The 22,273-nt window shown below is 53.8% G+C and overlaps 1 protein-coding gene across 1 annotated transcript in view; it reads right to left on the bottom strand.

Moving 5' to 3' along the window:
- Positions 1 to 20,971, bottom strand: part of ZC3H18 (zinc finger CCCH-type containing 18) — a 59,324-nt gene extending 38,353 nt beyond the window's left edge. Inside the window, 4 exon segments of the mRNA XM_047078907.1 lie at positions 1,616 to 1,687; positions 2,369 to 2,453; positions 13,161 to 13,720; positions 20,810 to 20,971. Of these exon segments, the coding sequence (XP_046934863.1) occupies positions 1,616 to 1,687; positions 2,369 to 2,453; positions 13,161 to 13,706 (703 nt within the window). The 5' untranslated portion in view covers positions 13,707 to 13,720; positions 20,810 to 20,971.
- Between the last annotated feature and the right edge of the window lie 1,302 nt (positions 20,972 to 22,273).

Raw genomic sequence — 22,273 nt, 5'->3', positions numbered from 1 at the left:
CTCCTGAAGGGAACTTACACGATTTGTCTCAATGGAACACCAAGCTTATAAAATTGCAGGTAAGCAAAAACATTTTCACCCAAAAACTTGCTAAAAAAAAAAAAAAAAAAAGCGAGAGATGTGTTTCGGCATGCCCAAAGAATCAACCGTTTCTTCCTATGCTGTATCCCACTACTCCACAGAGTCAGTCAACAATCCAGGGGGAAAGGTAAATGTATACTCAAAAACCGAGGCTGAGACAAGTTACTGACTCCGCCCAGCCAAGTTGCCGAGAAGGCCGGGTGCCACTGGCCTCAGATTTCTCTGCAGAGAGCCCTGCCACTGGCCTTGGGCTCTGAAACCCAAGCTGAGCATTCTGGAGGGACCTCCCTCCCACTGACACGTGGCCCTGGAGTCATCTGCGGAGACGGTGCCCTGTGCGTGCCACGAGGTACCTTCGAGGATGCTCATCCGCGGTCCCAACACGGGACCAACTCTGTCGGTCCGTGTGCTTCTGTCGCTAAACTCCGGAAACGACCTCAGGGCTGTGACCCCCGGGAGCACCTGGACCGGAGCCTCCGAGGCGCGGACGGACGGTGCCTCCTCCTGCCGTGGAAGCCCGCGGCTAGTCCCGACGGGCCGGCCAGGCTTCTGAACGATTCCACAGCGGTGCCAACCGGAAATGACTGCGTTCGCATCTACGTACGCATGTAAGTGCATCTCCCCGTGAGGAGTTTCGGCGGGCTGACACCATTTACTCCCACGTAATTATGGAAAAGAGGTCTTCTGCTCAAAATTTTCTGAAATATTGATATTTCAAATACTAAAGCTTGTAAAGAACTGTTAAGAATTTACTTTCTAAAACATACCACACACTCATCTGTGTCCTTAGGGTGACTATGCTGTCCACGAGACAACCGCCAGCCACCCTCCTGAGGACAGAGCACGTGCTGTGCAAAGGACCCATCACGGGCATGTCTAACTCACGAGTCCAAGTATCTCCACTTGGCAGAAACAACACGCACGTGGGGCGCCTGGGGGGCTCAGTCGGTTAAACGTCTGACTCGACTTCGGCTCAGGTCATAATCTCGCGGTTCGTGAGTCTGAGCCCTGAGTGCTGCGCTGGGCTCCGTGCTGACAGTTCAGAGCCTGCTTGGGCTTCTCTCTCTCCCCCTCGCTCTGCCCCTCCCCGACCTGCTCGCTTGCTCTCTCTCTCTCTCTCTCTCTCTCAAAATCAAGAAACTTAAACAAAACAAAACAAAACTGTGCAGGTAAACGGCACAGGCTAGGAGCCCACACCCTGAGGAGTGAGCTGACCCAGGCCCCAAGCACCCTCTGCGTCACGTCACTGAGGTCTAGGCAGAGGGTCCTCCGAGGACCAGTCAAGTGCAGAGCCTGTCCTCTCGGCAAGATGGGACTCCACCGTGCCCCTCCTGTCCCACCCCCCACCGCTGCCCCCCGCGGTCCGCAAAGGTCCCGGGAGCCTCATCGAGCGCCACTAAGAACTGGGATCCACAAGCGCTCTCTGCCCCTCAGAGCCTCCCCCTTCCTTCTTCTGGCTTCACATCAGTATTCTGGATCCAGGAGAAGGAAGTCTGGCCTCTGGAGCAGAGAGGGAAAAGCGTATACTCTGTACCTTTAACCTGGCCTCTGAGTGGTATGGGATGTGATATTGGTGGGAGAGGAGTGGACAGTGCTGTCCCAACATCTGGAAAAGAAGTACAGGAAGCTCTTGTGAAATTCGGAGCAGACGCGCGGGCCGGGCCAGGGAGCGGGGCGCCCAGGGCCAGCGAGGCTGAGACAAAGACAGACGCCTTCCCACCTGTCCAAGGAGAAGGCGGAGTGACCAGGAATAGGCCCCAACTACCGCCGCGTGGCCGCGAGACCCTTACGGACCGGGGTTCTCACCGCCGTTCCAGGTCACCCGTGGCGTTAGTCTGCGACCTGTCACAGCCACGTGGCTGGCACCACTCACCTTCCAGGAGGGAGCGACCTTGCTGCACTCAGAGGCTATCTCTTTGCTATTTGGACATCCATTCCAAATGAAGGATGTACTTGGATACGTTTACAAACAAGCAGCAACTGTCCATACAGAGGTAGGGCCCCTGGTGCCCGGGGCGTCTGCCTTAGGACAAGGACTACTCATAAACAGGGTGGTCACAGCTCTGCTGTCACGGAGGGCCTGGAGCCACAAAGTGGAAACGGCCAGGCTGGCCCCTCCAAGTCAGTCAAAGGAGGCAAGGACCAGCAAAGGACGGTGCCACCCTGCCACGGTCACGGTCTGGCCCCAAGAACAGCCCTGCACAGGCTTCCGGGCACTGGGCGGGGCTGAGCCACCACCACAGTCCCAGGAAAAGCCAAGACCACACAAGGCCCCACAGACAATTACCTTTCATGAAGAATCGGCAGGTGGGACGCGGCCTCACCTTCCTGTCACTGGGGTCCTTTACTTCGCCCTCCTCCAGATCGTCATCCTGAAACAGAGGACAACGGGACTTAAAAGGCAATCACCTTAATGAGAGAGGGGAGGTGGAGGGCGTCCACCAACAGGCACGGCTTCCCCAGACCAGAAAGGGTATTTTCACGAGACTGGTGTCTCGGCCACTTGGCAATTCAGGTCAGTTTTCCAAACCTCGATGGGGATAAGCCAGAGCTGGTCTACAAGGTCGAGGCGTGACACAAAACACCAAGTAAAAACGTTCCGTGAAGTACGTAATGCTCAGTACAAAGCAGGCTTCTCTGTTTTCCCTCCGGCAGCAATGCTGGGCAGCAAACGGTGACACTTCACACTTTTAGAACTTTGTGCATTTAAACGGTATTTATAAGCCAAAATATTTTGTTCTTAAAACTCAAAACCAAAGTTCTCTAGTTTAAGAGTCTAGGGGTGGGGAGGAGGGAGGTCAGGCTCAGACCCAGAACCTTGCCTTCTCAGGCCAGAGCTCCTAACCTTGGCTGCCAAGCTTTGGTGTAATGTGGGAGCTTTACAAACACCAAAGCCTGGGTGGGTTTCACCCCCAGGAATTCCAAAGAACAGCCATGACCCGGACTACTGCTCTGAGCCCTGTCCAGCCTCCACTATCCCAGGGCCTCGGTCACCACGGACCTGCAGACACTCCCCTGTGCCCCTCAGTTGAGACGCCATCCCCAGGGGTCACCCCCAGCCCCAAAGCGGGTATGCAGGTGCCCTGCTGACATCTTTGCTGGGAGGTCCAGGAGGGAGCTCCTCACTGCCCCCCTGTCCTGGCCTGTCCTAGCCTGTCCTGGCCCGTCCTACCTGTCCTACCTGTCCTGGCATGTCCTAGCCCACCCTACCCTGTCCTGGCCCATCCCAGCCAGTCCTAACCTGTCCTGGCCCGACCTAGCCAGTTCTACCCTGTCCTGGCCCGTCCTAGCCCTTCCTACCCTGTCCAGGATGCTCTAGGACAGTCAACCCAAGGGGTCACACAGGGCAGGGCATGGGGATCACCAAAGCGTCTCCCACCTCGTCCGAAGTGCCGCCTGGTCTGGGAGCCACTTCCCCACTGGTGCCCCGCTCCCTCCCAACTCCCCACAGGGCCTCCTGGCAGTGACCTTTCAGAAGCCAGCCCGCATTCTTCTTCCTTCTCCACCGACACTAACACGGACTCACCTCATTTTCAGACGGTGGATGAGTCTCCCGCCTCAGGACCTCCCCACCCCGGCTCCCTTCACCACAGGTCCTCACAGCATGGGTCACGGCTGCCACGGTCCCGCCTGACTGAACAGGGGTTCAGACCAGGCAGGACTGTGACACCGGTCCAAGCACAGTGTTGGGCTTATAGCAAATGGTCAGCAAACATTTGTTGAATGAAAAATACTAAGGTCAAACCCTGGATTCAGGATGGCTTATCTTTAAAGCATGAATATTTGTATAACTTCTGCCTGAAAAATATTTACTTATGAAAAAAGCATTTTATGGGGCACCTGGGTGGCTCAGTCGGTTATGCATCTGACCGTTGACGTTGGCTCGGGCTGCGATCTCATGGTCGTGGGATCAAGCCCTGCGTTGGGCTCTGTGCTGACAGTGCAGAGCCTGCCTGGGATTCTCTCTGCCCCTCCCCCACTCGCTCAAAACAAATAAACGTTAAAAACAATAAAAATAAAAAAACATTTTATAGTGAAAAGAACAAATGCCTGAAAGTTATATCCCTTAAGAGCCAACAGAATAATTTCTTTCTTTTAAAAGATTAAATAACTGGGGCGCCTGGGTGGCGCAGTCGGTTAAGCGGCCGACTTCGGCTCAGGTCATGATCTCTCGGTCCGTGAGTTTGAGACTCTGGGCTGACAGCTCGGAGCCTGGAGCCTGCTTCGGATTCTGTCTCTCCCTCTCTCTGCCCCTCCCCTGCTCGCGACCTGTCTTTCTCCGTCTCTCTCTCTCAAAAATAAATGTTTAAAAATTAGATAAATAAAAGATTACATAATTTATTCAAGAATTTTTTTTAGACCTCCAGAACATATTCACATTCTAAGTGGAAGTCCATACCCTTTAAGCACCACCTCCCCACGTCCAACCGCAGGAGGATTTCCTAGGTCTCAGAGATGTGTTTGCTTCCTGCGGCATGATGGGACATCTCTCTCCTCTGGTCCTTTAGAATCTTTTTTTTTTTTTTTTTTTTTTTTAAGATGATTCCCCATTTATTTTTGAGGAGGCGGGGCAGAGAAGGGGAGAAAGAAAGGGTATCCCAAGCGGGCTCCACACGGTCAGCACGGAGCCCAACGCGGGGCTTGATCCCACGAAGCACGAACCTCGAGATCACCACCTGAGTGGAAATCAAGTCAGACGCTCAAGGACTGAGCCCCCTGGTGCCCCGGGCACCTTCTCTTTACAACTGCTCTCACGCCGATGGCTGCTAGACTAACACCTCAGGTGCTATTTGCTCAAATCGAGGGCAGATTCTTCTTTCTCATTAGGAAAACAAAACTCTTCTGAAAGGTTACACCCCATTCAAGTCCTCCTGCTTTACTTGGAAATCGAGGCCCAGGGGTTGAGCTGAGGAGCCCAGGAGGTGGCCCTGCATGGGTCAGGGCTCCCGGTAAGCGCACTGGATCAGATTTAAAGAGGTATTTCTGCAAAGCTGCTACTTTCAATACTTGCCAGGGCAGGGAGGAGACCGGCCCGCCCATCTTAAGACTGGCGAACGGTCACGTGAGCTGTGTTCCGTGCGGCTGCCAAGAAGGCTCAGGGCTAAGAACGCTCGAACCACACGTGAGGCGTGCACGACGCAACGTCGACCCAAAGAACACAAGACGGCATCTACCTACTGGCTGCCGCCGTCTAGTCCCCACCCCCGGTAGGAAGGAGACAGAGGGCTTCCCTGTCATGTGCCGGACGTATGGTCTCTTCTCTAATTATAAAACAAACAAGAACAATGAATAGACCACTCAGCGATATAATACCGTGAATTTTTTTCTTTTTTAAGTTTATTTACTTATTTTGAGAGAGAAAGAGTGGGCAAGGGGCAGAAAGAGAGAGAGAGAGAGAGAGAGAGAGAGAGATAGAGAGAAAATATCCCAAGCAGGCTCCAAGCTGTCAGCACAGAGCCTGACGTAGGGCCCGAACTCACAAACTGTGAGATCATGACCTGAGCTGAAATCAAGAGCCAGACGCTCAACCAACGGAGCCACCCAGGCACCCCAACAGCTGAAATTTCAACTAACCACTCGTTTATTTAGTACGATGGCTTTTCAAGTGATGGTTAATTAAAATGACTTCAACTGTGCAGTCTCATGCAAACACAGGTCAAGAACGACGTCTCTACAGCCAAATCCACACCACTCAGTCGTCTGCGGCTGTCACATCACGTGTGTCTTTCAGACCTCCTGGTCACAGGGCCACAAGCTGACACAGCGGAGAGCAGAGGACAAGGAGAGGCCCTAGGGGTCCGGGGTGCACCTGCTGGGTGCACACCTGGGACACCACCCGTGAGGCTCTCGGCGACCCCCACCCGGGACAGACTAACAGCCCCACGTGGAACTCAGGGGGTGGGCAAGGTTCTCTGGAGTTTTCAGAACTGAGGGACACCAGGCTGCTCGTGTTTCCTTACCAGTGCCCACTCAGGGAAACACACACAGGGCACACTGCACTTTACTGGCGTTACAAAATAGGACTGCGGGGGGAGACTGGACTTGAATCCTGGCAGTGTGACCACGGACACAGGCCCCACTTGAGCCGGACTGTCTGTCCTCCAGCAGAACAGGCTGCTCCGTGCCAGGCGCTGCGCTCACGGTGCTCACAGAAAACCTGAGCAGTGAGCGCTCAACGAGTGGTCATGATTTTAGTGGAAAACTACCTCGGAGGCGATATGCCAAATATGACCACATACGGGCCGCCTGGGGGGCTCAGGTGGGTAAGTACGCGACTTCGGCGCAGGTCATGATCTCTGGTTCATGAGCCCGAGCCCCGCGTCGGGCTCTGTGCTGACAGCTGGGAGCCCGGAGCCTGCTTTGGATTCTGTGTCTCCTTCTCTCTCTGCCCCTCCCCCGCTTGTACTCTGTCTCTCTCTCAAAAATAAACATTAAAAAAATTTAAAGAAAAGACTTTCATCTAAGAAAAAGAATAAACATCAAAAAAACCCCTGACCGTGTCGACAACGGTAACATAGTTTGACATCTCTGTGCACGTCTTTATCTTGCTTTAATAAAAACAAAACAGAACAACAAACCAATGCCTGCATATTATCTACACAAGAAGCCACTTCCGCCACAGCGGCCCCAGCACTAAGGCAGGTGAGTGGGCACCACGTGTCGGCACCATGGGGGGGGGGGCGGGCACGGACACTGTGCCAGAGGTGCTGCATCTGTAAAATGGGGGTGACAATCCTGGTCTATGACCCCTTACCCAACACCCCTGGGGCCAGATGTGGTCTAGGAATTCAGAAGCGTTTTGGTTTTAGAAGGCGATAAAGCAGGGGTCAGAACAGCACCCCGGAACGGATGCGGTCATCCTTCTGGGGGGGGGGGTGTGCACGACCAGCCACACGAGGGGTAAACACAGGATCACAAACAGCCTCGCATCGTGTCGGGCAAGGTCTGCCACCAGATGAGCGAGGAAACCTGTCCACTCTCAGAGCTCCCGGACTCCCCGGCTCAGGGTAAGGACTGTGGCCTGCTCTCTCTCTGTGCCTGATCTGGTGTGGACTCTCCTCAAATGCGGGGCAGGCAGCTGCTTCCTGGGCTTCTGTGAGGCCACACAGCAGAGGAGAGCCGGGCCCCTGCAGAGTGAAAACCCTGAACCACCAGAGGGAGACCTTTCGTAGGAGATACTATGTATCTAGATATAAAAGGAACAGGTAGATGTAAACGGGAGAAAATACAAAATACCACCTGCCAAGAAAACATTTCAAAGGATTTTTGTACGTGTGGGGGCCCGAGAGGAGCGCCGTGGACTGTCCACTGGGGACGGGACGTGGCTGCTGTCCCGCGGTCTGAAAGGCCACACTGCCAGTGTGAGAGCGATCGACAAAAGCAGGTTTGGAACAAAACACATAGCCCACCCTTTTCCACATGGAGGACACCAAATTCTATTAACCAGATGGCAGGTAAGATACAAACCCAGAACCAAATACATGAGTAGAAGGAAGGACGGACACACCCGAGAGGGGAGGACTTGCTGGGAAAGGCAAATCGAAGACCCACAAATCTGAGTGCTCCTCGAACCCTGATGGAAGGAATGGTCACGGCCAGACTCGGCAGGTGCAGGAGGAAGGAACCTCACACAGAGGGGTCCATTTCTGCGGGCTCCACCCACTCTTTTGAGAGACGCCCGGGCAGAGACAGAGCCACAGGTAGGGCCGGGGTTAAGTGTGGCTTCCGGAGCAAGTAAGAGACTGCTGATTCAATACGAAATAAGGCTCCCCAGGGACTGGCCATCGGGGACCCTCAGCCTCCACTCCACAAACAAGCCAGGGTGCCCATGTGCAAAATCCCACCCCCACCACAGGAGCAAAGCAGCATTTCCAGAAACATATCTGCATCTGAAAGGTAATTTGGGAGCACACCAAACACATATAAAGGTAATTCAAGATCTTGGGCACAAATTGTGTGGTTTAGGCAAAAGAAGTTTAAGGGCTTACTCCTCCGCATATCAAGTCACGAGTCCCAGTGACTGGACATCTAAGAGAGAAGAAAAGGCAGGACAAGGCACCACGAAGACGAGAAAAGCACTTGGCTTGTAGACTCTCCCACTCAGCTGTTCTGGCAATTCAAGGCCAGGAGGGCTGCAGGGAGGAGGTGGCAGGTGTGCGGGAGGGGCCTCTGGACAGGGAGCCTGCTGGGTACGGGGACCCTTAGGGGTGACGGCGAATGCAGATTCTCGAGGTAGAAGCCAAACCACGCATCTCCCGCTCACAAAACATCCAGGTGGTTCACTTGTGCTATGAGAGGGCTTGTAAGCAATGGGGAAAAACACCCCCCTGGGATGGACGCTTTCTGTGAGGCCAGAGGCGACTCTGCAAGGGCTGACTAAAGGGGACCAAGCCAAAGGACCAGCGAAGGCAGGCTGTTTCCAGACCCAAGCGCGTACCTCTGGTTCCCCCTCCATCAGAGAGCCGGGCCTGGGAGAAGGAGGGGATACGGCACAGGAATGCCGTGCGGCATCTTGGTGGGGTCAACACTGCAGTGGGGAGCCAGCGGGGAGTGACGGAGGGCTGGGACCAGGACAAGAGCAGGAGGAGGAGGCCAGGAGCAGCTGCTCCCAGACAGGCCGACGCTCGTCCACACCGGGTCCTACCAACTGGGCTCAGGCAGGGCTGGTCACCGACACCCAGGACAGGAGCCACCCCGTGCCAACGGCTCTCCGGGGCAGGCCTTCCTTCTGCCCGCTGCCACTGTGCATTTCAATGGCACGTACCCCAAAGTAACGGGGGTTTCACCTCTCTGCTCAGAAGGCAGTTAGGGGCTGCCCACAACGGGCCAGTTCTGGCGAGACACAGACGAGCCGGCCAGGCAGCTTCTGGACTCAGGGGACGTGTATTTCCGGAGGCGGGGGAGGGGGAATGGCCCCGTGAATTCAGACTGTGCAGATACAACGAAGTCCTCAGCCAGGGATAACGGTCGGGGGAGGAGGCAGAGCCCACGGAGAGGAAGCGACACTTAAGCTGCCAGTTACAGGGCGGGGCGCAGCCGGACACGGACAAGGGCAGGAACCCAGCAGAGGCGCTCGAAGAGGCCGCGTGTGCTCCTGTCACCATTCACTGGGCCTGTTCTCCGCTTGCGGAGGTCTGTCTCCAAGCGGGGCACGAGTCCTGCTCTGCCCCGTCACGTCCCTGCGGCGCAGTGACCCAGAGGCACCGTCCGTGGTGTGGGAAGGAGACGGCTTCCGCGTGGCCGAACAAAGCCATCGCCCGGTCTCCTCAGCGCGCTGTTTCCACCTAGGCTGGGGCCCCTCGTGGGAGGGTGTGCGGAGGGCAAGCCAGCCAGCCGGTCAACCTCAGGATCTCCAGGGGCAAGAAAGCCCAATTGGGCTTCTATCCCACGTGCTTTTTCTAGGGCAACCAGCCAACCTCCAGACGACGGGCATTTTCCAGGGCTGCCTCGGTTCAACCCAGGGTCCCGCACCACCACATCTAAGGGCAGCCGGCAAGCCCACTGGTGCGATGACACCACGGCCGTCCGGGACCCGCAGGGAGACACTTGGCCCATACGATCACGGAAAGGTAGGAAAGGAGCTGAACTTCCCCCTGAGACTCGTTCAACAGTTGAGGCAGGAAGAACTCGCAACTGGCCCTCTCTGAGTGGGGAATGGGCCGCCAAGGACCCCTGGGCCACGCCTGGTAATCAGCCCCTCCCTCGTCATCTTCTCAGGACAGAACAAAGACGGTTTCGCTCTGCAACACTGACAACCACACCCACAGGCGCCTCGGCCAAGAACTTCATCTTCTGCCTAAAATTTCACCCAAATGGATTAACTCGGGTTTCAAGACCTCTCTTCCCTTGGACAGGCCTGTGGCAGAGGTACGTTTTCCAAAACCGGAAAGGCAGCATGGCTGGGAAACCCAAGGACGCCTGCATAATCATACCCTGACAATACCCTTTAAGCAAAGCAAAGGTTATTAGCAGAGCTGCAAGAAAAGAGCTAAAATTCGGAGCTTGTAACCACATACATCGCGTCCCCACCAAGTTCTGTTCTTACGAGCCTAAGTTAGATAAGCAATGTTTAAAACCAGGCACGACCACGGCCTACCAGCACAGGTGAAGACGGAATGGGCACCTAAGGAGGTGTGGTGCTTACCGAGGACTACCGTTAGGTATTTAAGCAGCAACCTTTTCCCTCCTCCAACCCAGAACATTTCTGACAGATTCCACACACTTTCCACTGTAATGACTCCCAGACAAGCAGCGTCGCCTCCCCTGGGGTACCCCCCCCCATTATCTCAATGTGCTCTGTGCCTCTCTCGACTCCTTTGAGTAAAAGCATTACTCGGTAGGACTTCAGGCTTTCACCCCAAAACTCAACTTTTTAAAGATCATGATTACTGGGGCGCCTGGGTGGCGCAGTCGGTTAAGCAGCCGACTTCAGCCAGGTCACGATCTCGCGGTCTGTGAGTTCGAGCCCCGCGTCAGGCTCTGAGCTGATGGCTCGGAGCCTGGAGCCTGTTTCCGATTCTGTGTCTCCCTCTCTCTCTGCCCCTCCCCCGTTCATGCTCTGTCTCTCTCTGTCCCAAAAATAAATAAACGTTGAAAAAAAAAAAAATTAAAAAAAAAAAAAGATCATGATTACAAAAGACACAAGAACATGCTGGGGGAAAAAGACAGTCTCTTCAACAAATGGTGATGGGAAAACTGGACAGTGACATGCAAAGGGAAACAGGGCCACTTTCTTACACCACAGACCAAACAAACTCAAAACAGATGAAAGACCTAAATGTGAGACCTGAACCCATAGAAACCCTAGAAGAGAGCACAGGCAGCAATTTCTGTGACATTGGCCATAGCAACATTTTTCTAGATGTGTCTTCTAAGGGAAACAAAAGCAAAAATAAACTATTGGGACGACATCAAAATAAAAAGCTTCTGCACACCAAAGAGAACAATCAACAAAACTAAAAGGCACCCTACGCAATGGGAAAAGACATTTGCAAATGACGTATTGGATAAAGGACTGGTATCCAAAATCTATAAAGAACTTACAGGGATGTCTGTCCTAGTAGGAAGAGGGTGTGTGACTCTTGATCTCAGGGCCGTGAGCTCAAGCCCCACATGGGGTGTGCAGATCACTTAAATAAATAAAATTTATGGGGCGCCTGGGTGGCTCAGTCGGTTGAGCACCCACCTCTTGGTTTTGGCTCAGGTCGTGGTCTCACGGTCACAGAGATGGGCTCCGCACCAGGCATGGTGCCCGCCGCCCGCCTGGGATTCTCCCTTGCTGGCACGCGCACACTCTCTCTCTCTCTCTCTCTCAAAACACAAATAAAGCAAAACAACTTAAAAAACTCAACACCAAGAAAATAATCCATTGAAGAAATGGGCAGAAGACACGAACAGACACTTCTCCAAAGAAGACATCCAGGTGGCTCACAGACACATGAAAAGATGCTCAACATCACTCATGTCAAGGAAATACAAATCAAAACCACACTGAGATACCACCTCACACCTGTCAGGATGGCTAACATTAACAACACAAGAAACAACAGGTGTGGGCGAGGATGTGGAGAAACGGGAACCCTCTTGCTCAGATGGTGGGAACGTAAACTGGTGCAGCCGCTCTGGAGAACAGCGTGGAGTTTCCTCAAACAGTTAAAAACAGGTCTAACTAGGGGCACCCAGGTGGCTCAGTCGGTTGAGCATCCGACTTCGGCTCAGGTCATGATCTCGCAGTCCGTGAGTTTGAGCCCCGCATCGGGCTCTGTGCTGACAGCTCAGAGCCTGGAACCTGCCTCGGATTCTGTGTCTCCCTCTCTCTCTGACCCTCCCCCATTCATGCTCTGTCTCTCTGTCTCAAAAATAAATAAACATTAAAAAAAAAAAACAGGTCTAACTACCCTACAGCCCAGTAATCCCACTACTAAGTACCTACCCTCAAAATACAAACACACTCATTCAAAGGGGTACGCGCACCCCACGTTTATTGCGGCATATTTACGATAAACTGTGTAGGCAGCTCTAGTGCCCATCGACTGAGGAATGGATAAAGGAGACGGGGTGTAATACACGATGGAATACCATTCAGCCATCAAAGAGTGAAACCTTGCCATTTGCAACAATGTGGATGGAACTAGAGTGTATTATGCTGAGAGAAGTCAGAGAAAGACAAATACCATATGATCTCGCTCGTATGTGGAATTTAAGAAACAAAACAAAAGAGCAAAGGGACGGGGACGCTGATGGTTCCCGGGGGGAGGGGGGCTGGAGATGGGGGAAACGGGCGATGGGGATCAAGGAGGCACATGGCGTGCTGAGCACCGGGTGATGTAGGGAAATGCTGGATGACTGTACTGAACACTGAAACTAACACCACGCTGCACGTTCACCAACTGGAACTTAAAGAAAAAACTTAAAGAGAGAGATAGATCACGATTAAAGTCCTTTCAGCAGGATTATGCATCATGAAAACCCAGCCTATCCGTGTCTGAGATAGTACGTCAGCAATACCTTCTCCATAACCTGAAAGTCAAATTATTTAAATAAATTGTAACCAAGTGTGATGGCTTGATCAAAAGCTGGCGTGTTCGGATGCACCTGTTATCCATTCCTAAGGGTCCCTTCAGGAACACTTCCAGCCGGGACCCTCAGAGGATGGGCTGGGGGGCAAAGATAAAAAGGCCTGAAAGAACAGACAAAACTGGAAGGAAGCTTCTGGAGCCCACCAGTCTCAAGAACCTAACAGGAACTGAAATCCACAATGGTTTTAGTTGAATGTGAACTCAAATATTATTTAAAGATAGCAGAGAGAGAAACGATGTCTTGTCACACAAACCTAGAACTCAAGGAAACAATCGGGGTCGGGCGTCTGTCCGCCTTCCCACCAAAGCAGCAGACGGTGGGGGGGGGGGGGCGTCCACAGGACTTGTGCCAGCTGCTGACCGGCAGGCCCAAGCTCTCTGGGCCTAGCCTGGTCCTCTTCGGGTCTGGCACTCCCGGGTTACCACGGTGACGGCTCCCAGAGTGGTCATGACTTCCCCGCACCCCGCCTCCTCCCTCCGCCCGCCAGCCCCGCCACTCACATCCAGCTCCCCGTCGTCCAGCTCCCCGTCATCGTCCTCCTTGCTCTTCTCCTTGGCGGTCTCCAGGGGCTCCTTGTCTTCCAGGCCGTGAGCGCCCGCGGCCCCCTCATCCCCGGGAGCCCCGTCCCCCTTCTCCTCGTCATCCTCGGCGCCAGCCTTCTCGGCCTCGTCCTCCTGCCCGGCAGGGGCCGGCTCCTCGGGGACCTCCTCATCGTAGTCTAACTCATGCTCATCCAGGTCCCTGGTGACCGACGAGGCCTCGTCCCTCAGGTCGCTCGCGCGCTCTTCCTCCCCGCGAGGGGGGCTCGCGGGGCCTCTGCTTGGGTCCTGGTCCTCCTCGTCAGAGTGACTCTCCTCCTCCTCCTGGCTCAGTCCCGGGGCGGCGTGGTCTTCATCCTCCAGATCGGAAGCCCTCCCCCCAGCTCCGCCGAAGTCCTGATCAGACCCGCTCTCCCTCAGAATGTCATCGTCCGAGAGCCTCTGCTGTTCCTCCTCTTCGTCCTCTGGAGAGCGAGGGTCCCGTTCAGGGCTCTCGGCCACATCCATCGGTACCCACAATTCTGCAAAAGAAAAAGATCGCAGGTGCACAGCACTTAGCAAAACGGAAAGCAAATCTGCCCTGGTTTTCCCGGGGCCCACGCTCGGTCCTGACCGGCAGGAGGGCCCGGGACCCGCACTTGGCCCGGCACTCGGCTCCTCCAGACCCCAGGCCCCCGTTCACAGACCACTGCTGCTGGCTGCGCCGGCAGGGAGGCTGGGAGGCCAGCACCACCCACGGGGTCTCCACCAGGCTGCACGTACTGACTAAGCTGGGGGGTGAGCGCCTCACATCTGCGGCGATCTGGCAGAGACCTGGTGTTCTTGTCACAAGTGCAACCCGGTAAACAAAGTAATAAGATAGCTGTTGCAAGGGACAGCTTTTTCAATTCTTAGAGTAAGAACTGAAATTCAAGAAAAGTTGCACCACTGAACGAGACAGCAGAACCGAAGGCACCCCTCAAGGGTCTGAAGCAGAAACCTTGGCCGGCCTTGGGAGTCCCCAGGTCGTGGGCTAGCTCCTGTTCCCGAACGTGCTTCTGTAAGCATGGCCCTGACTGTCCCAAAGGATCACTCAGGACAAGCTTTAAAAATGCAGACCTGGGGGCGCCTGGGTGGCTGTCGGTTGAGCGTCCAGCTTCAGCTCAGGTCATGATCTCACGGTCTGTGAGTTTGAGCTCCGCGTCGGGCTCCGTGCTGACAGCTTGGAGCCTGGAGCCTGCTTCGGATTCTGTGTCTCCCCCCCCTCTCTCTCTCTCTCTGCCCCTCCCCTGCTCACGCTCTGTCTCTCTCACTCTCAAAAATGAATAAATGTTAAAAAAATAAAATTAAAAAAAATGCAGACCCGGGGCCTACTCAGAGACCTGTATGTTGGAGCCACCACCAGATGCTCTGAAGGTGGCACTCACTCATGCACCCTGTGATTTCCTCACAGCAAAGTGGAGAATCACTGCCCTAACACAGGTATATCACGGAAAAGGACTCTTGCAGAAAATCTTACATGTTTGAGTAGTTTCACGTGTAAAAAGACTGTCATTTCAGAAGATCTCACTTTTATTTTTACCAATCTGGATTTAATAATAAAGTGTATGTTTTTTGGTTTTCCAACCTTGATGCCCATAGACAGTATACTGTTCCATTTCTTCCTTAAAAAAATTTTTTTATTGTTTGTTTATTTTTGAGAGAGACAGAGCACGAGCAGGGGAGGGGCAGAGAGAGAGAGAGAGGGAGGGAGACACAGAATCCGAAGCAGGCTCCAGGCTCTGAGCTCCAGGGCCCGGCGCGGGGCTCGAACCCACAGACCATGAGATCATGACCTGAGCCGAAGTCGGATGCTCAACCGACTGAGCCCTCAGGTGTCCCTGTTCCATTTTGGAGACTGCACGCAGTGGGACCGGAGTATACGTGCAGGAAACCAACACCACTCACCAGCGCAACCTGGAGTGAGTCACTGTTGCAACAGCAGGAATGGCGAAGGGCTCAACGTTCACCTGAGTCTTCAAAGTTATTATTTAAGATGACGTATGTCACAATCATGCTACTTGGTGTTTGGTACTGGAAGCACACACATATGACTGCATACTTCAATAAATAGAGAAAATTACTGGGGCGCCTGTGTGGCTCAGTCAGTTACGTGTCTGACTTCGGCTCAGGTCGTGATCTCACGGTTTGTGGGTTCGAACCCCGCATTGGGCTTACTACTGCCAGCACAGAGCCTGCTTTGGATCCTCTGTCCCCCACTCTCTCAGCCCCTCCTCCTCTCGTGCTCTAGTGCGCTCTCTCTCAAAAACGAGATACGTAAAATTATCTTGTGCATTTATATAACTAAAAATTAAACACGTATCTTTCAAATTTATACTTTTGAAAGGAGAACCTGTGTTTAAAGATGCATACCGAGAGCTGGTACCCTAATTGATAGTTAGAAACACTGTTTTTGCAGTTAATGGAAATTATTATAATTGAGCACACGTTAGGACAAATCACCTAAAATTTGCCACTTTATAAATCAACCAAATGACCACTGGTAATAGAAATTTACAAACCTGATCATCCATTCATAGCCACAGTTTTGAGCATGATTCACTCTTCAGTCTTCCTAACTGTACTATCCAGAGGTAGGACTGGGGACTATTGGGGAGAATTTTTTAAAAGTCAGTCCTCAAATGGTGGACCCTGCTGAATATCAAGTAGGCCCCCCTGCCCCAGAGAGCACGCCTACTGCCCCCCGTGAGATAAGCGAGGTGCCTGAAAGCTAAGGCCTTTCCACGCTCAGCGGTCAGACAGGGCCAGGTTGCAACAAGCACTCGGGGCCCCTTCCCCTTTCTTGGTGGACAGTAAGCTTTTCCTTTGTGCAGGAGTCCTATGCCCATCTCTGCACAGATCTTCTTACGCTACATACAAGACACCTCTCCACACGGGGCAGCTGCTGAATCTAGACCTGTGCCCTGTGGGCAGCCGGTCACACGGAGCTGGTTACTGAGCCTTAGACGCCCCTACCGGAAACCTGACAAATTCTGATTTTCACATTTTATAGTGCGATGGCAACCCCGGAAAACAAAATGACTTCCCACTTAAATCAATCGACTGTTATCTAAAATTAAATGTCCCCTCAAACTAGATTAAAAATCGCACAACTGACAGGCTGCAGAAAATACCTTCCAAGCCCGCCACTGGCCTCGCAACATACTATCCTGTTCACAGCCACGAACTCTCCTAACCTGGTAACAGCTCTTTTCTGGGGCTCATATGCAAACCGGTTTGCACTTTGGTCTCGCTGTCATGATTAGATCCAATCAGACTGGCTTTTATACTCTGGGAACTTGAAATCAAATCCTAGAGTAATAAATGGAAGAAACACAGTACCTAACTTCAAATACCCGAACTAATGCAAAAAGTGGGCAGTTTACCCGCTGGGGGGGCTGCATCTTAATGGGACACCCAGTGCAACAGTGTGTGGCCTCTGTGTTAGACCTGGACCCCAGCTTCCTAGAGTCGGGACCTTGGGCACACTTCGGGCCACACCTCGGTATGTCTCTTCATCTGAAATATAGGGACAAGAGTATCTATTTTGCAAGATTGTAACAATTAGATGAGCTAAAGCCTGATCATGTGCCTGACAGAGGCTCCACGCATTTGAATCTGAACTGAACTGGTGAGAAGTAAAGGTACTCCCCAACTTCTAAGAACCAGACTCCTATCACCCGTCAGACACACTTCCAGTCTCTGTGAGCACTTAGGAGTTAATTCATTCATGGTTTCATCCAACAAACAGCTGTCCACTCGATTCAAGACTGGATCACTGAAACAACTCTGCAATGAAGCTGACAGCCACCACCGCCTGCTGAGAGATGACCCCCCCCTTCCCCCCGTGTCAGGCACCTGACCAATCCCTGTCAGCCTTCCAAATAAACCATGTTCCCTGTCACAGATAAGGAGACCTAGGCCGCATGGCCACCGAGTGGGTATCTAGGGACCGCAAGTCAGAACTGCACCCGGAGCGTGTGGTCAATTACAGAGCCCCGTACTCTGCGTGAGCGCGTGCTACCCGCCGAGGAACCCACCCCTACGTTTTGCCACTGTTTCTATAGGAAATGGGACCTGAGTTCCAAACTGATTCTATAAACTCTTTTTTGGGGGAACAGAACCTACACACAAACTGGGGCCTGCTACTGAACCAGTAGAGTCTGCCTGTTTTTATTTTCTCCCTTTTAAGGCTTTGTGCCGATCCATCTATAACTTCTTAGCCCTCCTACAAAACCACATTTTCGTATATGTGGAAAAATTAACACACCACTTATGTAGTCCATTAGTTAAAAACCAGTTACGAACATATGAAGATCCAACTTGTGACACCAGTCATCTTAAGCTCGTCTGCAGTTTGAATCTTAGGCACATAAGCTAAACAGAAATCCAAGAAAAGAACCCCCAAAGGGGCACACCGTTATACTGGCCCCGTGAGCAATGCAGACTCAGATTACCATCTGGAGACGCTGGAGCACTGTGGCAGGAAAGTCACTTTAAGAAGTCCTTATTGAGTGCACACCCCCCATGGTGTACATTATGGAAATCAACTCAACATTCCAAGGACACAAAGCTAACTTCCTGACTCTCAAAGGCAGTTTTCAGAGCTGACCAGAAGGCAGCAGGGCTAACGAAGGCCCCGTGCGCCCGCCACTAGGGGTTCAGTCCAGGGCACCCGCCACTAGGGGTTCAGTCCAGGGCACCCGCCACTAGGGGTTCAGTCCAGGGCACCTGCCACTCTGGGCAAGTGCACCATCTTGGGAGTCAAAGGTTCTAAACTTTGCCAAGAATCCTCAGTTACAGGTGACTGTGCGAGAAGAGCGGAGTAAAAAGTCCGCCCCTCTGGGGGCAGCCCAGTGTTCTCTGGTAGTGGTGCTTAGCCTTTAGGAGAGCAGGGAGGGCTCGTGTCCCTAGAAAAACGAGAATATGTGCAATGTATCTTCCACTTTAGGGAGTTCAAGACCCCCTGGGGTCCATCCGCTGTCCCCAGATTAAGAGCTGTTGCCTTAAGTATACTGTACGTTACCGGGTTCCAAATCCATACTTACCACGCCGTCCACAACTGTTGGTCTGCAAAGTCTGTCGGCGGGCCCCGCCCCCACCCTACATGGAGTACCTGAGGAGAAGGGTTCAGACTCACCTCTCTACTCCCCAAGCTCAGCAGACAGCTGGCACCGAGTAGCACGGCTCCACATACTTTACTGTCTAAACGGGGTCACGGTTGAGACTGAAGGCGGGGGGGGGGGGCACTATGAACAATTACAACAGCCATTAGGAGGTGCTGTCCTAGGCACACTGGGACGTACGATCCCCCTTAGAAGGCCCTGATAATTTCCTGAGGAGTCGCCTCTCGTCTTTACCTGGGGAACCCCTTGGGATTTTACAGTATGAGGCTGCTCACAGGTGAACACACTGCACAGAAAAACACGCCAAAGAACCTGCCTGTTAGAAACAACCCGAGTCACACGCTGCTGCCCGGAAGAGAAGTGTCACCGGGGGTCAGAAGAAGGCTTGCCTTCCAGGCCCCGTGCTGGGCAGGCTCACCGTCTCTCGGGGAACCTATGTCCTGTTTGGAGACGAACTCGGCGTGGCAGCCATGTGAGTGCACACCCCGGGCCACATGCCAGGAAGAACACGCAGCCTACGGATGCAGACAGTGACACGGGGCGTCCTCTTGCCACGTCTTCACCAACTCCTGGGCTCGGAGTTTTTACTCGGCTCTTCTCACACAATCACCCTGTAACCGAGGATTCTTGGCAAAGTTTAGAACCTTTGACTCCCAAGATGGTGCACTTGCCCAGAGAACCGAATGACAAGGGTCCATCCATCACCGTGTTTCCACTGCAGGCTGCTTTGGGCAGATGACACTTGATAAATGCTTGTTGGCTAAACGACAACATCTTGTTACTTGATAAACTACCTGTTGCATACCAAAAACTGGAAACAAGTGCTCATTTTTAGAAGACGATGCCAGAACTCAGACGTGCAGTGAGTGGTGTCTCGTCACCCAGCAGCACTCTGGAGGGCTGCACACGGATTCCAATAGCAACGCTAAAGTGTAGAACGTTTTGGGAACTTCTCTTTTTGAGCGACGTTTGGGACCTTTTCTTCTCACGCTCTAGTGGCCGCAGACACTCGTGCTCTCAAGGTAGGTCACTCGAGAGATCACAGGAAATCCAGGAAAGGAGCGACTAAGCCACGTAAGAGGACTTCTGGTTAAATGCAGGGTACGACTATCGAAGGGGACTAATTTTCTCACCCGACGCAGGTACTTACGGCCAAAACAAGAGTTCTCAGGAGGCTGTGGCAAAGGAGCACCCGTGAAATACAAGCGTAACCTTTCAGGAAGGTAACTTTTAATAGAGCAATCCGTATTTGAAAGTCTAAGTTCTGGTACATCCAGTTACGACCCTGATTCAAAACGTCACAGGTTCACAACATCTAAAGGAAGGATGTCAAGACTGGTGACAGACACCGCCCCCAAACGGACTAAGCCTGACCACCAAAAACTCCTCAGGAAAGAAGCACTCACCTTGAGATGATCTGTAGCTGTGAAAAAGTAAAAAACCTTCTTAAAGACGAGCAAGGCCACAGCTTACCTGTTTGCTCTCTGAAAGGATCCCACCGAGCTTTCTTACAACATGTGAGCATTTCCCACCCCAAACCAGGGAGGAGTTCCAGCCTTTGGGACACAGAGCTGGCTGCGCTCCACACGCGTGCTCAGGCTGTGAAATTCTCGGGCCAAGACTCCCATCCACAGGCAACAGGGGAGGTGAGTCTCAAAGAAGAAATGATGAGCCGCTGCTCTGCCCCCAGACAGTACTACAGATGCCAAGCACTCCTTCCATTTTCCCCAAAACGGATCAGAAGACTGCCCCACTCCTGCCAAAGACCTTGTTGAACAGCGCTCTCTTAAAATGATCGGTCACACTACTCGGCAAATTAGCTGTCACAAAGTATTCGACAAAACTTAACTTTCAGCAGATGCAAGGCTGGAAGTGAGTTTTTCCAAAGGACTGGGCATCCTCCGGGCTCCTAACTTAAGGAGTTAAGTTTGTTCCTAAGAGTGGCGCGCGCGTTGGGGCACAGGCAAAACACCCAACCTGTGCACCGTGAAGCTGAGGGAGCAAGTTCCGGGAGGCTCCAGAGAGCTCAAAGTTCCCGAAGAGCCCATCCCCGGTCTTGGCTGGCCTCCTCCGCTGGGCGAACCTGCGTGCCTCTCCCCGCTACTCCTGCTGTGGGCGGCAAACATGTGCCACGCGAATGTCCCGGAAGAGAAATGACAGCTTCGGGAGTATCAACTCCACCGCTGGGCGCACAGGCGGCCGCGGGGAGTTCGGGGTCTGAGTGGGTTCCAGGGCCCCGTGGGCCGGCTCGCAGCGGACTGAACGCGGGATCGTGTGTGTTTCAGGGACCCCTTCCCAGGGCCCGAGAGCCACGCTCGGCCGGGGACGCAGCCCGGAGCGCTCCCCGGAGGCGGCGGCGCCGGAGCTCCCGGGCCTCTGCTCCGCGCCGCCGCCACGCTCCCCGCCCGGCCGCCTCGGCCTCCTCCCCGCCGGCCCGGCCTCCCCGCCGCCGCCGCCGACACTTACCTCAGCGCGAGGGCGGGGAGGGGGCCACGGCTCCGCTGGCGTCGGGGCGGCGCGGGGAAGACGTCCCTCGGCCCTTCCGCTCTTCACAGGCTCCGGCTTGAGGCGCGACGCGGGCGGAACAAACGGGCTCCACTACCCGCGGGGGCCGGCCATTGTGCGACGTCATCAGGCCGCGACGGTCGTCCTGCGGGCCGGCGGGCTTCCCTCCCTCGCCCCGCCCTCCGCCCGCTTCCTTCCGGCCTCCGCGCGGCCGCCTCCGCGCGGCCCCACCCCCGCGGCGCGCGCCTGCCTGAGCCTGCCACGGCGCAGGCGCCGCCCAAGCCCCCGCCCTGGGGCGTGTCTCCGAGTCCACGCGCGGCCGGCCGCCCGACCACGCCTGCGAGGGGCGGGGCGAGCTGGCCGCGCCGCGCGGTCACGTGACGCCCCGCGCCGCTGGTTCCCGCCCGGCGGCCTCGCCCTCTTCCCGCGGACCCGTGAGCTCCCGCCACGCGGATGTGCGCGCCCAGTGCAAAGTTACTCGTGTTTCCCGCACTGAGCTGAAACCGCAGAGCCCCGACAGTTTTCGCGGCTTCCGTCGGACTGCATCGCTTTATGTTCATTGAGTGTAAGCGACTCAACACAGAATTGATCCTTTGTGAGTATTGAGTTTAAATGTCAAAGCTTCAAAATTGTAACCGTTTCCGGTTTCGTAAAAATAATCAGCTCAACGCAGAGATTAATCATTTCTCAGATACTGAGATTAAATATCAGAGCTTAACAACTTCATTTCCGTGGGAATAAACAGCTCTCCCTATTACTAGAATGATCAGTGTATCAGAAGGACGTCACGTGGCACCTGGAGCATTTTGGCAGCTCACCAGCTGTGGGCACAGCCCCTGGGGGTGGGGCCACCCTGCAGAGGGCCAAACACAGCACTTTTTTAAAAAAATTTTAATTTATTAATTTTTTTTGAAAGGGTGTGAACGGTGAAGGGGCAGAGGGAGAGGGAGACACAATCCAAAGCGGGATCCAGACCTTGAGCTGTCAGCACAGAGCCTGATGAAGGGCTAGAACCCACGAACCACACGATCGTGACCTGAGCTGAAGTTGGAAGCGCAACTGACTGAACCTCCCAGGCGCCGCTAAGATTTTATTTTTAAGTGATCTCTACCCCCAAGGTGGGGTTCAAACTCAGGACCTCCAGATCAAGAGTCCCATGCTCCCCCCTCTGAAGGCACTTTCCATTTTGGAGAGGAAGGTCCTGGGCTTGGTTGAATGCCCGGCTGTCTTGGCCTTAGAAGTTTTCATCGTTTGCCGACAAGGGAACCAATTTTCCTTTTGCGCTGGGTCCTGCAGATTATGTAGTGGGTTCTGGGTGTAATTAAGGGTTTGGGGACGTGCTAGGCAGAGCAGGCCTTCATTCAGCCATCTTCCTCCTCCAGAAAATTTGCAATAAATACTAGGAGCTCTTCCTTGGTGCGGTCT

This window comes from Lynx rufus, unplaced genomic scaffold (genome assembly GCF_022079265.1).
Source record: "Lynx rufus isolate CCGP_SWC_20201006 ecotype Redwood Valley unplaced genomic scaffold, mLynRuf1.p SCAF_16, whole genome shotgun sequence".
Classification (NCBI taxonomy): Eukaryota; Metazoa; Chordata; class Mammalia; order Carnivora; family Felidae; genus Lynx; species Lynx rufus.
The sequence above is the reverse complement of the archived record's forward strand: the minus strand, read 5'-3'. Positions and strand labels throughout refer to the sequence as shown.